This window comes from Vicia villosa, linkage group LG1 (genome assembly GCF_029867415.1).
Source record: "Vicia villosa cultivar HV-30 ecotype Madison, WI linkage group LG1, Vvil1.0, whole genome shotgun sequence".
Lineage (NCBI taxonomy): Eukaryota > Viridiplantae > Streptophyta > Magnoliopsida > Fabales > Fabaceae > Vicia > Vicia villosa.
Genome location: NC_081180.1, coordinates 109,040,636 through 109,057,207, shown reverse-complemented (window position 1 = coordinate 109,057,207; position 16,572 = coordinate 109,040,636). Strand labels below are relative to the sequence as shown.

General features: G+C 34.9%; 1 protein-coding gene across 1 annotated transcript; it reads right to left on the bottom strand.

The window, feature by feature from the left end:
- Nucleotides 1-1,786: 1,786 nt before the first annotated feature.
- Nucleotides 1,787-10,856, bottom strand: LOC131643814 (uncharacterized). Its single transcript, XM_058914136.1, has 14 exons — nucleotides 10,090-10,856; nucleotides 8,563-8,649; nucleotides 8,229-8,332; nucleotides 7,988-8,038; nucleotides 6,516-6,687; nucleotides 6,056-6,376; nucleotides 5,465-5,668; nucleotides 4,869-5,375; nucleotides 4,505-4,714; nucleotides 3,871-4,059; nucleotides 3,365-3,537; nucleotides 2,887-3,039; nucleotides 2,698-2,779; nucleotides 1,787-2,625 (listed from the first exon to the last, which is right to left on the bottom strand). Exons 1-14 carry the CDS (start codon nucleotides 10,585-10,587, stop codon nucleotides 2,236-2,238), a joined length of 3,141 nt encoding a protein of 1,046 aa, XP_058770119.1. The 5' UTR covers nucleotides 10,588-10,856; the 3' UTR covers nucleotides 1,787-2,235.
- Nucleotides 10,857-16,572: the final 5,716 nt, after the last annotated feature.

Here is a 16,572-nt window from a genome sequence, read left to right as displayed (position 1 = left end):
AACTCCTCATCTTCCGTGAGCATGGAAGCAATCAAGGTTGGAGCCTTGGGTAAGTAGCGAAGGAATTTTGCAAAAACATGTTAACGATGTGAAGGCCTTAGCTCGATAAAATTTGTACAATTCGCCTCTGGGATCAATCCAAAGAGCTCGTCAACAAAAGTTGGGAGACACTAACAAAGATTGGGATAAGCTTCCCCTTTTCATAACCATTGGATGACATTTTCGTCCTCTTTTTAATAATAAGAGATTCCTCCAAAAGAGAATGGGTCACCATATTCGCAACAGATAATGAAGGACTCGCCACATCACCAAAATCCAAGCCCTCACAAATAAACTTTAGCTCAGAAAAGTTCACCTTCATTTGGGTGCGAGACTTCTTCCAGCCCTTGACCTCATTCAGCAGATACCATTATATCTTCCAAAAAGAGAACAAAATTCCTCGATCAATCTCAGCAAGGAAGAGTTAAAACACAAGAAAGACAAGAAAAACAACAAACACACGCATCAAGTTCTTAGCCTCTTCCCAATCTTCATCAAAAACTAAATATTGGATAACCACACATCAATCCCTCATTACATGAGTCTTAGATTTACGATAGTAGAAGGAAACCTAGTTGAATCCACTAATATAATCCTTATTGATGGTTCTCTCAAAAAAAATTGCCAGGCTAAAAGTAAGGTCTGATTTCCCTAACCATAGATGTCCTTATTCCAATAATTGGGAAATTTAGGATCACACACAACATTTGGAAACCATTTCAATAGTCACATAAATTGGAACGAGAATCATTTGTAACCGGTTTTACCCCCCACCAAACAAAATTTAAAATTCTTCAAGGAATCAGTAAATGGATTAAAGATTCTCAAAGACTCTTTGAAATGTATCAAACCAAAAAGGGTAGAAGAGTCTTCTAAACTATTCCATTCAAGAACTAGAATTAGGTGTATAGTGATGGGGAGAAATTCTGAACCGGTGATCCTGATCTTCAATAGGGTGGTGTGAGAGTGGACCCGCAAGGTTAGCACTCTAACACCCTAATCAGTTCAGAATACAAGATCAATGTAATAAAAGTAAAGATCGGAAAATGTACCTTAAAATTGATGACGAAATCTCGTGTTATATTTTATGTATTTGTGATTATGATAATTTGTGTTAAGTTTTGTTATTCTTCATCTTCTTTCTTAAATTGCTTTTGTTTTTGTGATAACATGGTAAAATCCAGAATTTGAAATCCGAACAAACTCTTTAATTTTAATTTTTTGTGGCTCTGACATTGGGATTGATGTGGTGTGTTAAGTTGCATCGAGTTGATGGGGGTGTGTTAAGGTGCATCTGGACTACAACATATGAAATTGGAGTTGATGTGGTGTTTTAAGATGCATTTGAACTACAATATATGTAAGTTGTTAATCCCTTTGATTTAACATGATTGTAAGATGATTTGTTGTGTATTTGGTGCGTCCAAATTTTGAAATCCAAATTCTAAATGTATTTTCGACATTTTGCTATGATTTGTGAGCAACTCATGGAATTCAATGAATAATTCCTTTAAAAAAATGTTCTAGACAATATTTTTGTAATTTCTTTTTATTTGTCTTCTCCACTCAAACTGCTTTTAAATGACATTATCAAGTATATTTTATTTACTTTGAAAATTAGCTTCTAAGATCATTTTTTTTTATATTTTCTATAAAAAAAATCAAGATTCTTCCTTCCCTTTCTAGTGAAAATGAAGTTCAAGAGTACACTAATTAGGTATTATTGTTACTTATTATTATAATAACATGATGAAACTACTCGAGCGAAAACCAGCTATTATTCTACTCAAAATTGCCACTAGTGTTTACTGAATATACAAAAATGAAAGAATACAAATTTGAGCCAAGTCAAATGTAATTGATGAATGATTTCTATAGACTATTGAGTACACTTGGTAGCGGAAGTACCTGCACCTTCCATGCTGCTTAATTGACCATGAAAAAAGGTCATGAAACTAGTGAACAGCAGATGTCAAACTCATTTCCTTTGCTCTGTATCAAGCTTTTCTGGGACAGGAGGTTGAGTATATGTATTCAGTTAATGAAGAAAGAAACAGAATACTGTCTCTATGATCTGTGCCAATGTGGCAATGTTGTTAGACTCAAAGCTTCTCCAATTTGCCAGACAATCTTTCCGAATGAAGCAAAATTGCATTCATTAGTGCTTGTGTTTGTAAATTTCAAGTATAAGCTTTGTTATAGTCCAAGTGATTTCTGCTTGTAACCATACTTCATCCTTTCGTATAATTTCTCTTTTGTTTTTCTTTTTTTATCCATTTTTGTTCTGTACCTTTCTTCCCTCTCCCTTTCGTAAATCCCTTGCCAGTGCACCTCTCCTGTCATCGGCCACAACCAATTTTCCCTTGGATCGTCACCATCATCTGCAGCTTCAGCTAGATCTTCATCCATACTTTTTAACAACGAAGAGTTGAAATATTTTGCCCACATATAACCCTTCCGATGTTCAATTACGTGCTGCTCTTCCATAGAACCAGTATTAGGATTTATATATACCATCTTTCGTGCACTATGATAAGCCCATACATTGATAAGAAGTTCCAACACTCGACAGTAACAGTGTTTTTCCTGTGTAGGATGAACAGAAGTAAGAAAAACAAACAAATTATGAAACCTTAAAGCAGCAAGCAAGTTACATACCTCAATCTCTGAAGAGCCTAACATGCATATGCTGAATTTACCGGAGTCTGTGTGAAAAGCATCAATGGAATCAACGAACATCCTGCATTCAATTGATAACATTTCATGTTTCTACTTTCATTCACATCAAGGAAGTGCTTTTCATTATTAATAGACTGTCATGAAAGCTAACATCGTTCAATTATTTACCGAGAAAACATTATGAACTCAAGGAAAGAAGGGGTTGGCATCACCCAACTGTGCAGAGCTGACCAGTAACCACCATCTTCAGGCATGGGAGGTAGTGCTTCAGCATGGGAGGGCAATGCATACATTTGGCGGAAGCTATCTTGAAAAACATTCCTGATGAAATATGAAGCATAATATTAGACGAGTTTGAACCACGTCAGATTACTCAAATACCACGTTAGATTACTCAAAGACCGACATCCAGAAACTTGATTTTGGATTTCCAAACATAATATAGAGAAAGTCTCCTATTGTCAACATAATCTGTCTCTACTAATTAATCTAACTGTTTTGTAACATTTTAATGTGTAGGTAGTACACAAGATGTACCTTTAGAATAGAATATATCATGGAAGGGTGGAATGCTTAAAATTCTCAGACAACTGAAATATAGCCATGAACAAAAGGAGAGTATTCTGTTATTTTCCGTATTATATACCTGCAGTTCCCTCCATTTAAGATATCACACATTGACCAAAATGTAAGTGCATTGCTGCTTCCTATGACACTCCCATCAAGGTCCACGCGTCCCCAAAAATAGATCACATCTCCTTTTGCACTATCATGCATTGCCTCTTCCAAAACCTTTTCAGCTTCCACTGACAATGCTGCCTGTTTTTCCAAAATGATTAAAATAAGCAACAAATAGATGCAATAAGAGTAAAATTGAAACAAAGAAACGAAGACCCAGTTTTCCCAAAACAAAACTTAACCCGTGCATCAATTGATACATAATAACTTTAACAATACAATATGGTGAATGCTAACAAGTGACCTTAGTGCATTGATTAAGGGATCAAAGGAAGTAACGTTTGTATCAAAAACTTGGCTAAATTTGAATGCTGGATTAACTGAGATTATTTAAATTATTAGAGCTACTTTGCATGGTTTAACATAAACGCGGATTCATTATACTTCTCAAAATAAAAATGTCATAAGGAATACCTTCCTACCAGCAGCTCGCCATGACTGAAACCCAATCCAAGGCCTCCTGTGAATGCTATCCACCCTATTTGCAATTGCAAACAGTCCTCCCATTTCACAGAGAATGTCACGGTAATATGTCTCATTCAGTAGAGGCAAACGGCCGACAGCATCGACATCATCAGAGCTTTGTCTTTGTGATCTTCTAGACTGCCAGAAATAATATTATATTATTATTAGGGAAAAAAATATGTCCAGCTAATTAACATGCAACACTAACAAAATCAACTAAATTCAAACAATGTGGTCCTCCCCCAAAGGGAAATAGAGCAAAAAATATCATGAAAGGAACTATGTACTACTTCGTCCCTTTTTATAAGCAAACCTTTAGCACTGTACAAAATGGCCTTATAATTAATGACGGAGGTAGTGTAAGATAATAGCATATGTGTGCCTTTCTGTTGTTTTTTATGTGATAAAGGAGGCAAATGAATATAAGAGGTGAGCTCTGAATTTGAATACCTCTGTAAGGATACTCTATCTAGACACAAGAATGACCTATAGATTCAAAATCTTAGATATATTTACAAGAGACGGGAGGGGGTAAGACTAAAAGGAAACAGTTATGAGTTATTTAAACTTCAAAGATACTCACAAGGCTTAACCCACGATATAGAGAGCCATGGTGCAAAAACGGCCATGCTCCAGCACCACTGTATATCTCATAAATGCACACAGATTGTCCTGTTCTCTCAAGCTCCCCTTCGTCCCGCTCATTGGCTTCAAACCTCAGTTTCTCAGATTTCCTAGCATTACGATATATCTCATCCCAGACACCAACATCTTTCTCCAACCTCTCTTCAACCTACAACAGAATGAAATGATTTTTAGAACTAGGTATCTCTAAAATAAACTGATCATGAAATCCATAGAGATGAAATGTAAAAATGGGTAGTGAACAGGTAGAACGGAAGATAAAAGTTGAAATCAGTTGCAGCAATTGCAAGATTACATTGTACCTGTTCCATTTCGAGCATTTCACTTTCTTCAGATATTTCAATTTCTCTCAGAACATCCCAATCCAACTTGGTTAGTTCATCTAGTATTGGAACATCTGTTCCATTGTCAATTATGTTTGTTGTATAATTAAGGCCAGCCAACTCTTTCTCAACAGCATGGACAACGGTAACTTTTCTGTTGGAAAAATCGCCATCCATTTTTAGCAAGTCAATATCTAGTTCTATTTCATTCTGGAAAAAACTCCAATCCCATGCTCCCTGTTGAATTTGAGAAACAGGGCCAGGCAGTAAAGAATCTGAAGGAAAACTTAGTACATTCTCCAGAAGTCTTGCATAGCCAGTTATGCAATCCAAAGCAAGCACATTTTTAGCAAACTGTCTTCCAGATGATCCAACAGTTTGAGCAAATTTAGAAAGTCTTCCACTTGAAAGCAGAAGCGAAAAAGCATTCATCAAAGCTTCGGGATTGTGTTTAGAATAAAAAACCCCATGAACTCCATCCACAATCTGTGAGTTGAGAAAAGCTCGATGAAAATGTAGTAGCTATGGTTACAGAATTCAGTGAAAGACAAAAAGAAGGACAAGCACAAACTTACATATTTTCGTAAGATAGGAAAATCAGGTGCAATGACTGGGATTCCAAAAGTCATTGCTCTGATTAATAATGGAGGAAAACCCTGTACATCTTGAGCAGAACCATATAGAACAATATCAGCTATCAGTAGCACACTATTCACATCACCATTCAAGCCATAATGTCTTATAGAACCATGAGGAAGTCCCAAACGTGAAGCAACTTCCTACACCAAAAGATAAGGGATCAATAAACAATTCAAAGACAACATACTGAAGGCTGAGACAATGTAGCTAAAAACAAGTTTAATAGAACAAAATAGAGGAATGTCATTCCTATCATTTAGAAAGACCACATTTAAGATTTATCGTTTATGTGTCTCCAGTTGTTAGTTTCTTTGTCATCTCATTACCAACACACTCCTATAATGCCACTTTTCTAACTGTTACCTCCATACAATGGGAAATTCTTTTTGTATTCAATTATTACTTAAGAGATAAGGTTAAAACTTCTTATGAAAACATAATAATAATGGCAGCCTAATGTTATCTTTTGATACCATAAGCATTAAAATAACATATGATGCACAATACATTTTAAGAAAAGAGACTACCTCTAAAGCGTCATCATAACCATCAGTTGAATTGCCACACAGAAAAACGAACTTGAATGACTCGGCTGCATCGTTCTTCCTTGCATATTTTGTCAGCAGAGGCCCTATGGAATGCATTGCAACAGCATATTCCCAAGATAGATCATCATAGAAGATTGAGCTCCCAACAACTAAAACCACCATATCATCTTTACCAAATCCACTATGTTCTCTGAGCTGATCCTTAGTGTGGGTCTTACTATAGCTTTCTGCAGCCCACACATCTACTGGCGATCCAGGAATCACAAAGAAGTTTCCAGTGTCAAGCTCACTATATAACATCTGATACATGAAGAAAAACAAGTTTTGAGCACTAGGCCACTAGCTACAAAACATTTAAGACAGATTTAATGGAGAAGAGATCCTAATTCCTAATACTGTCAATGTCCAAGGCTTTGAGCAAACGTAACTAAATCTTTACCGGATAAGTAAAATCTGGAAAGACAATGGCACTGGCTCTGCTAAAAGCACTTCTCCAGTGAGAAATAAGATGTTGCCAACCCATTTGTTCGTAAAATGAAAGACGTCTTGAAAGGCTATCTTCTTGAATAATCCATATCAATGGTACTGAACAAAAAGGCTCCTGCATAAGGCTGCACAAATATAAAACTCACTAATCATAGCATCTAAAACTTCAAAAAAGAAGCATCTCCTACAACCAGGGTGAAGGGACAGAAATATGCAACAGAATGCTCACTGTTTTGTTGTTCAAATCCAAATTATATAATCTTTCAAAATCAGATCTAAAGCAGGGATGCATATGCATTGGTAAACAAATACCTTTCAAGGTTAAATAAAGCATATGACATACTTTCTTAACACCTAAACCACCAACAAAATACCCTGCCTTCTAATTCATTTCTCAGATCGATTGCTCAGAATAAGTTCCTACATGTGTACTCATATACATACAAGGGGAGAAAAACAAGAATGCATATTTGAGACATCATAATTCAAACAATCAGGTTCAATAAAGAAAAGGGTCAAGCAAATTATTAAGTAGGGATGTCAATGGGGCGGGACGGGGACGGAGGACACATCGCCACGGGGGGATTTTGTCCTCCATCTCCTTCCCCACGGATCCCGCGGAGAACCATAACCATGAAAACATTTCTCACAAAAATGGTCAGAGAGAAAAGGAAGTGAGGGGAAGTGAAAATAGGAAACTACAAATCTCCTAATTTTCATTCTGCAGGATATTTAAGCCCAAATGTCAGCAATTAGTTAGTTAGAATAGAAAGGATTCAAAAGCACCCAAAAAAAATAATAATAGAACGGATTCAATAAGTTTACAACGATATAATGAGCTAGTTACTTGAAGTTAGATTTTAGAGAAAGAGAAAACCAGGTCTCTAGTATACATGGGAATTACAAAGAAGGTTCCACTGTATCATCCTTGGTCTAAGTATCACCTTGATTCTGACTGAGGCTGTATCCAAAATAAAATCTACCCGTACATCCTATTACTTCTCCAGCTTTATTTCACTCCTATCCTATTTTCTGTTTCTAAAGAAGGTAAACAAACTTTCAGCACTAACTTCAATTTCAAACAAAAATACATTCCTATTGATCAAGCATTTCAAAAAAGTGCAAAAATTCAATCAATCACCAAAAAAAAACATATTTACGAGACCTGCAGAATAAGCTCAATTGCTAAACCTACCTATCAGAGTTATCTTCAGTTCACACAACAAATTTTCAACTTCTAGTATTTAAAAGTAAAAAAAGTAGGCAAAATGATAAAAGCTTTACTGGGAAACACCCAAAAAATAGCAAAACTGGTTCAACTTTTGGAGATCAAATCAGAAACTCACCACAAGCCCAACATGCTAATCCAAAGCTCTAAGATTTTACAACTTAAGAACTGAATTTGATAAATAAAAGAAAACCCACCTTGAAATGGCTTCTTTTGCTTCTAGCGAGTCAACAATGACACCTTCAAAACTGCGGGGATACCAAAAGGGAAAGGGGGGAAGTGTTAAACACCGTAACAAGTTAAAACAAAAATTGTGCCAAAAGAAGATTTACCAAAAGAAATAACATGTTAAGATATTATTAACAGTAACACGAGTAAAGGTAACTTATACTGCCCCAACATAAAACAGGAAAAATAAATTTAGTTAAAGACACATACTTTGACCAATCAATCTGGCCTTGCTGTTCTGTACTCAAAGGAGAAAGACCATCACCTATCTTTTCCCACTTTGGGCGAGCATTCCCACGCCCTACAGCAAAAATCTAGCAAGAGACACAGAAAACAAAAGCAGGAACCTTACAAAATGTTTGCTATATTATAACACCAGACAAATAATTTAACAATATACAGCATCAATGTTAGCGAAAACATATTTTTACAATGGTTAAAGCACACTTATTTATGACGGATGAATCTAAGGCCTGTGGTTTAGAGCAAAACAGCTTCTATAGAGAAGTTAAGAGAATACCGTACAAAAATGCCAATGACTTACCTTAAAAACATAGCCCAACTTCTGTAGATTCTGAATTACAGTAACCAGCATCAATGATTGGGGATCTATCGTCATGTGCCCTAAAACCTGAAATACAAACCAAGCGCAGATAGTTATACTAAGAGCATTCACCAGCAACAGTAACCAAGCTTCATCCCACTGAGAGCATTTAATCAAACAAAATTTGATAAGATGCTTATCATACAAGATACTATGCTAAGTGATGCAGTCGCTCATTTTCTTTTAAAATAGTTTGTATGAAGAGGTTAATTTATTAGCCGATTTAGCCCTCACATCTTGGACCAGTATAGTTGGCCCAAGGACTGCAGAACAGGTTCAGGGCCACAAAGAAGTTGTGCTTTTCCGTATGTTTTCGGAAAGCAAATAGTATTTTCTTCGAGTAGTGATGATGATGCTCATTACTTAACAAACCCATAATCATGAAGATGCCTATCAAAGTTCTTATGCAAGGATTCTTGTCTGAACAACAACTTTTAACATTTCACTTTTATCAGTTTGAACAACAGCGAGGAATACAGATTTGCTTCATGAATGTTGGTATAAGAAAACCAGATAGACTTGCACTTTTGTTGTGGAATTACATCATGACTGTGGACATGCCCATCCAATGTTAATAAAAAAAGCAAATCCTCTTTATCCTCCATTCTTTTCATAATCGTCCATTTTTAGTAACTAAAAAAATAATAAAATCAGAAGTTTGTTGCATGTTGCATTATAGGGCCGCCAGTTCTCTTGAAACAAGCCTTCACTTCTATGTCAGACATTTTAGTTTTACATGAAAATTTCCAAACATCAAGTGTAGCACCTATGAAATCTTATATTTAAAAAAGTTGCATGAAAACTAAATGTTGAAGATTCTCTCTCCCCCCTCCCCTGCTTGAGTGAACTAAGTAGCTAGAATGCTTCAACCTTTTATCAGTTAAAAAATATTAAATTACACCCCAAGAAAATTACTTTCAAAACTTCCTGAAAAAACTCCCATAGAGTCCACTTCACTCTAGTACAAACAATGATATTTGTCAGCACAATTTCTGTTCCTCTTAGCCTTAATTAAAGGGCAAATTAATTTGATAACTGGGGGAAGAATGCAATCTATTTTTGCTTAATGGCAAATCAAGAGCCTGGATTTGGGTAATGAAAAACACCATTCTTCTCTCCACTCTCTCCTGTCATAACTCAATTGCATCCATGATAGCAAATATATATTTCCTAAAACTAACTATGGTCCACTAAATCCATTGCTTTTTGTCCTCTAACAAAACAATCAGAAGAAAAAACCATTAAGCAGCAAATAAAAAGCATCCAAAGAAAACGTATAACCCATGTGTCTGTCATAATTAAAACGGATCCTTCCAGTAAAATACACTATCTGTCAACTGAAAAATAACAGAATAACTTTCCTTTCTTCGGATCCTAATTAAAGTAACTGTCAACTCATGCTCCACAAACATTATAAAATTTCACATACTGTGAAAAATCGAAAAGAAGAGAGTTAAGGGAACTCACTAGAGCTATTCTGGGAGCACGAACACCGATCCTAGGAAGAGGACGAAGCCGATCGAGACCATCACCAGATAGAAACTTCTGAGAAACCTTTCCAGGAACGAACTTGAGCGTGCTACCGAACTTTAGACCTTCCCGAAGATTCAACGAATGCTCATTCCGCTGACGGAAGACGGAGGTAATAGAGCTCTGCAAAACCATAGAAGCGAGTGCGAAGAGAAAAACAACAGCGAAGATCAATGCGTACAATCCGGACTTGGTAATGAAGAAAGGACAGAAGGAAAGTAAGCCTTTGCGAGTGAAACGGTTATGGAGGTGAGATCGGCTACTATTGGCGGACCTAGGTAAATGACGATCGGAAGCTGATTTTTGTCGGTCGCGGTTATAGCTAGGGTTACGTTTGAAGGGGAATCGGCCTCGGATCGAGGGAAATCCGACGTCGCTGGCACCGGCGGCATCGTCGATCTCCGGTTGTGAAATGGAGTTGCGGGAGAGGCCCATCCGGGAAGATTTTCCCGGGAAAGTGAGGGGAAGGAAAATCAGGGAAGTGATTTGGAGAGAAGAATGAAAAGGAGTGAAGAAAGAGTTGGCATTTAGTGTGAATCAATTAGTTTTCATATTTGGAAAGAAGATTTGGTTTTGTCTTTCTCTCTTCTTCTTTCCAATACTCACTTTTGTCAACCCGAGACACTCTCTCTCTCTCTCTCTCTCTCTCTCTCTCTTACAAACAACTGCATGCATTCAACAGATTAACTCGATGGTAATTACTGCAGTTTTTACCTTTTTTTTTACATTGGTTTTGTTTAATTAATACTAGTAACTAGTAACAATGTCTATGCTCTTGTAGAATTTTATTGTACTTTCTTTTTCTGTAATATATACTAGAAACTATTTCTTCTTGTCTATGGACCGTTTTTATTTTTAATACCTATAAGTTTTTTTTTTTATTTATATTAGTTTTTATAAGTATGTGTTATTTTATTTCTTGTTATTATTTTTCTTTTAATTTTTATGATATTAATTTACATTACATTTGATTTTTGTAATATGGATATAGTATTTGTTTTATTTTGTATGTTATTAACATTTAAAAAATTAAAATTAAATATTATACTTATTACAAACAAATTTTGTAAAAACAAAAGAATAAAGATCAAAAAATCAAAATTGCATATATTTATATTTACAAGACTAAAATTAATTTTAAAGTTTACAAAAATTGTTATAAAATATTGTATGTTTACACAGTTTTTTCATAAAATTTTAATTAAAAAAATTATATAGAATATATGGTGGTGTTATTGAATAAAGAATCGTAAATCTTTGTTTACAACCAAATGAAGAGGAGTCTTTAGAAAGGAAAATAGTCGGTTTGTTTTAACTTTAATATTTTTAAGGGTGTGTTCGGAGATGTATCTCCGAACTAGAATGGTACCAGAAAAATCAAAAATAGAAACATGACCGAACAATTGCAAATCAACATCAACATTCATTACATAGATAGTCACAAAAATAAATTCAACATAACATAATCATTTCATCGGGACGTTGCAACATAATGATTATATCATCGGCAGATCTTTGAATCTTTGCATTCACTTCAATTGAACCCTTTGACTGATAGCAGAAAAAAATACAACACATAACCTTTAAATCTTCATTTGTCTTCAGTTTAAGGTTGGTGAAATAGATCATCCCTTCGCTGTCAAATGAGGGTAACTGATACTCGAGCTTGACAACTCAGCGATTTTCTAAAAAGCACAACAGAGTATTCAGTTTGGATATCAGATCTACAAGGGATGTTTCCTCGGTGACTGCTGTACCCCAATTTTTGACCATGAGATCCCACACCATTTTGTGCATAGTAGGATCATTATCATTATCATCATGCATATATCATTTGCTAACCAAAATACCAAAAATATTGTTGCTTGTGTTCTAAGACAGGAGATTGGTCAAAAGGAGACTAAGGAAATTAGGGTTTTGAAACCCACAAAGGAGTTCAAACATCCTCCTATGCTCAAGTGATTACCCAATCAAAATCAAAGTCCAAAAATGGCTCAATTCAAAATCAACAACTTTCAACAAGTGGATTGAAGTATGTAGCAAGGGCTTTCCAAAGAGATCACTAGCATAGAATTTCATAACACTTGAATTTCAAGCATGAACATGAAGAACAAAGATCCAAATTCAATTCAAATATGCAAGAATCTTGTTTGCAGCTCCCATAAATAGTTGGAGACACCATAATCAAATTATTTTGAATGCTTTTGAGCCATGAACCAAGTGATTTCACCATTGCCCATTGAATCATTCCATTTCAAGCATAAAGCCATGACTTCCATTCTTGTAAAGCTACTTTAATCACCAACAACTCTTGCATTGAACCTCTAACTTATTTGCTCTGCACCAAAAGCAAACCAAAACCAACAAGCAACACTCTAGAACTCAGAAGAGTCACCCTAAGCTCATGTTTAAAGCATTGCAAGTACCATGGAGACCATAACTTCAAGCTTACTTCACCAAAAAACAAAGTTGGATAACTTTCACATGTGAACTTCTTTTGATTTGATTCCTTCACCCACAAACCCTAATTTTTCCATATAAATAGAGGGCATTGCTCATTGCATCAAACACACCAGAATTCTCCAAGTCACTATCCAACTTGAAATTCTTCTTTTTATGTCATTTGCATTTTAAGAGCAATTTTAAGTTCCACAAGTTCTGAGTGTCTAATAACCATCCAAATAGCTTCTATACATCATTTAGAAGCTTTTCATCATAATCACCACCTTCAAAAACACCTCTAACTCAAAATCACCATCAAATCTCCATTAAAGAGCTTTCTTGAACCTTAACCACCAAACTTTCATTTTGTTAACACATTGTCCAAACTACCACTCCAGATACCTTATATACATCTTATAGAAACTATCCAGATTATTAATCAACAACTGTAACACCTGGAATCAAGTTTTCCATTTTAAGTTTCTTGTTTTGTATGTGCTATCAGGTTTGGAGTTCCAGGAGGTGTCAGTCCATTCTAAGCACTTCAACACGTTCCTTTGAGAGGTTAGGGAAGCTATCCAGATCATTAGCACAACTCTGTAACACCTCCATTGTTGAAATCGATATTCTCAGTTCAGAGGTACATTTTTAAAACTCGAACTCACTCATTTAGGTACCAATTGGATCAAATCTTGATACCATTGTGTTTAGAACTGCATAAGGATCAAAATCCCTCTGGTTTCATTCATTTATTCAAAATGTAGATCATTTAATTTGATTTTGAAGTTTTAGAGTTCTTAGTGTTTTTCCAGAAATTCATGAGTTACAGGTTGAATTAATTTGCAAATGATATATGGTTAAGTTCGTATTTGAATGCTGAACATGTTTGCATCTTGAATTTTAAAAAATGGTTGAAATGTGATGATGTTGCATTTCTAGAAGTTTGAATGTCGTGTGGTTGAAGATGAAGTTCCATTTTGAATTTTTGAACTTGTTTTCTTTTATATTTAATGCAAGGTGTATGTTAAATGACTAAAGTGTTTGGTTCAAATGGTAAAGGGCGTGTGTGTTGTTAGTGTTAAGGGGTGTGGGTTCGATCCACCCCTTTTACACTTTTGAATGTTTTATTTTCTTTTTTACCATTTCCAACTAGTTTTCATATGTTATTGACTGAATGGGCCTTATGATCAACACAAGCGTCTGGCCAGTGACTAAGGTTTTGAGTTGTAAGTGTGAGGGAATGGGTTCAAGTCCTATAGGGACCAAAACCTTTATTTTTATCATTTGTTTACTTGTATTTTACTTGCTAGAGGTTCGCTAAGTGAACTTGCTGAATTTTGAATTCTTGATTTTGTTCTCAAGCTTCTTCCAAGCCATTTGCTTCACCAAAATGCCTTCCATTCTTGCCATAACTATAAGAACCTATAAAATACAAAGGAAAGTTAAGAAACTTAACATTTAAATTCAAAACTCGATTTTATTTATTTACAATAGTATAATGCATAATTAAGTAAAAACTTAGGAAAAAAGTTATAGAATGCCACAAAAAGTTATGAACAACTACGTACAATTTGGCTTCTAACACCAATACCCTTTATTCTTCCTTTTTATTCCATCTCCAAATGATACATATCCTTATAGGGATGGTTTTACTTCTTCAAGAAAAGACTTTTTACTTGTCATATGATTGGAACACCCACTATCAAGAAACTAATCATCCTTCGAAGACACTCCAGCAGATGTTTGGGCTATGAGGGCTTTGAATTCAGCCTAGAGTTTCCACACTTTGTTTGTTCTAGCTTGCTTACCCTTTATTTTAGGTCTTTATTGACTGTAGGGTTGTGGATAACCATATAATCGAAAACAATATGGCCTAATGTGTCTATATCTTCCACAATGATGACATCTTCTATTATAGTTTATGTTCTTTCCATTATAGAGATACACATGTCGTTTAGGTTGCCGGGTCATGTGGTCCAACATCTGGAACTCAATTTTGTTCTAAGGAGGAACAAAATTCTTAGGAGGATTTATGTCTTTCTTGCTCATGGACCTGAGATCAAACCCTATTCCCTTCATGTTTCTGGATATTTTCTCTACTTCCAATATTTCATCCAACATATCAAACCCATTGTTCAACATACGAATATATAGTCATATTTTCCAGCTTAGAGTTTAACATGGCAACTTATTCTAGATTAGTGCTGGTAGATGCTTTCTCCGATGCCAATTGAAATTGTGTTCCTTAAATGACAAATGTCGAACACGATGTCCTGGAAACTAGTTAGACTTGTGAATACAATGAAACAAACCACCAATGATTTACTGTGGCAATCAAAGCGCCATTCATATTGCAGCAAATTCTATCTTCCATGAGCGCACGAAATATCTTGAAATCGATTGCCACTTCACACGAGAGAAAATACTGCAAGGCATCTTCAAACTCCTTCCGGTCAAGTCACAACCTCAAATTGTAGATTTTTTTTACCAAACCTTTATCATCTAAGAACTTTAATTCTTTCATATCCAAGCTTAACATGTTTGACATATATCATGCTAAGCTTGAGGGAGGGCGATAAACTCTTAGTAAGCAATAGTTTAAATGAAAAGCTATTGAAGTTACATCATTGTTGAGATATATCGCACATAGAAAATCATAGCGATTGTAAAATTAGTTATTTTATTTGTAGATTTGTTACCGTTAGTTAGTTTATCTACCAACAGGGTCGGCCCTGGGTCTGGACAAGCAGGCCCACTGCCTCAGAAAAATGGGGGCCTCAATTTTGGGAGGTCTAGTTAAAATTTTCATATTGTAATAATAAAATATAATGCTTTTAGCGAAACTAATTAACAACTTCTTACTTGCTACCTAGCGGTTTAGCCATTTCTATAGGACTATAGAGTTAGTTGTTCAATACTTGGTGGCTGCACAAGTTTTTTACAAGAACAATTCAATCTTTCTTACAAAGATATACTTAGTGCCATAGGTTTCAATAAGTCCGTGATATAATTTTAATTTTTGTGACAATTAGTATTTATTAAACTTTAATTATAAAATAATATGTTTATAATCAATTAAAATTTATAATGAGATTTGAAATCAAATTTTATTTTCGATGGTTATTTATTGTAACCCTTGTAATTTTATTTCAATTTATTTTGAGTTTAATTGCAATAAATTAATAAATTGATAGTGTAAATGTTTTTACACTATCCAATGCATCAAAATCACTTAATTATATTAGTTTGACTTAATTGCAACTTTGGCCCCCCTATTTTGTTTTTTTTCAATTTTGGTCCTCCATTTTTAAAATTACGGTTTTGGTCCCCCTTTTGAGTTTTCTATTGAAAAAAGAACAAAAATAGGGACTAATTTTGGAGAAAAAAACAAAATAGGGGGACGAAAATTGCACAAAAAAATTTAAAAAGGTATTGAAATAGTGGTTTTTAAAATAGAGGGATCAAAATCAAGAAAAAAACAAAATAGGGGGACTAAAGTTGCAATTAAGCCTATTAGTTTAAAATAAGTTAAAGGCTAAATTACAGTTTTGGTCCCCCTATTTTGATCAATTCACGAAATCAGTCCTCCTATTTATTTTTTAAACAATTTTGGTCCCCCATGTCCATTTTTCGTCCAAAAAATGCTGATTTTTCAGTTTTTTATATTTGTGGGATACTTTCTGAACGAGAGAGAACGTAGAGAGCGTTTTTTGGAGAATGAAAGAGATGAACGAACAAGCTGGGAGAAAAAGACGACGATCAAAGAAGATGATTAAAGGAAGAAAACGTGGTCAATAATTAATATTTCTTATTCCGAGTACAATAAAAGTATGCTACGTATCTACAAAATAGTACACAACAGTGTTTTTTGAATAAAAAATTGACATGGGGGACCAAAACCGTTTAAAAAATAAATAGGGGGACTGATTTCATGAATTGGCCAAAATATGGGACCAAAACTGGAATTTAGCCTAAATT

Coding starts and splice junctions, on each gene's coding strand:
- LOC131643814 (XM_058914136.1), bottom strand. CDS start 10,587: ATGGGCCTCTCCCGCAACTCCATTTCACAACCGGAGATCGACGATGCC. Junction 3,538..3,870: donor GGCGAGCTGCTGGTAGGAAG/GTATTCCTTATG, acceptor TTGGAAAAACAG/GCAGCATTGTCAGTGGAAGC. Junction 2,626..2,697: donor TAGGCTCTTCAGAGATTGAG/GTATGTAACTTG, acceptor CATCCTACACAG/GAAAAACACTGTTACTGTCG.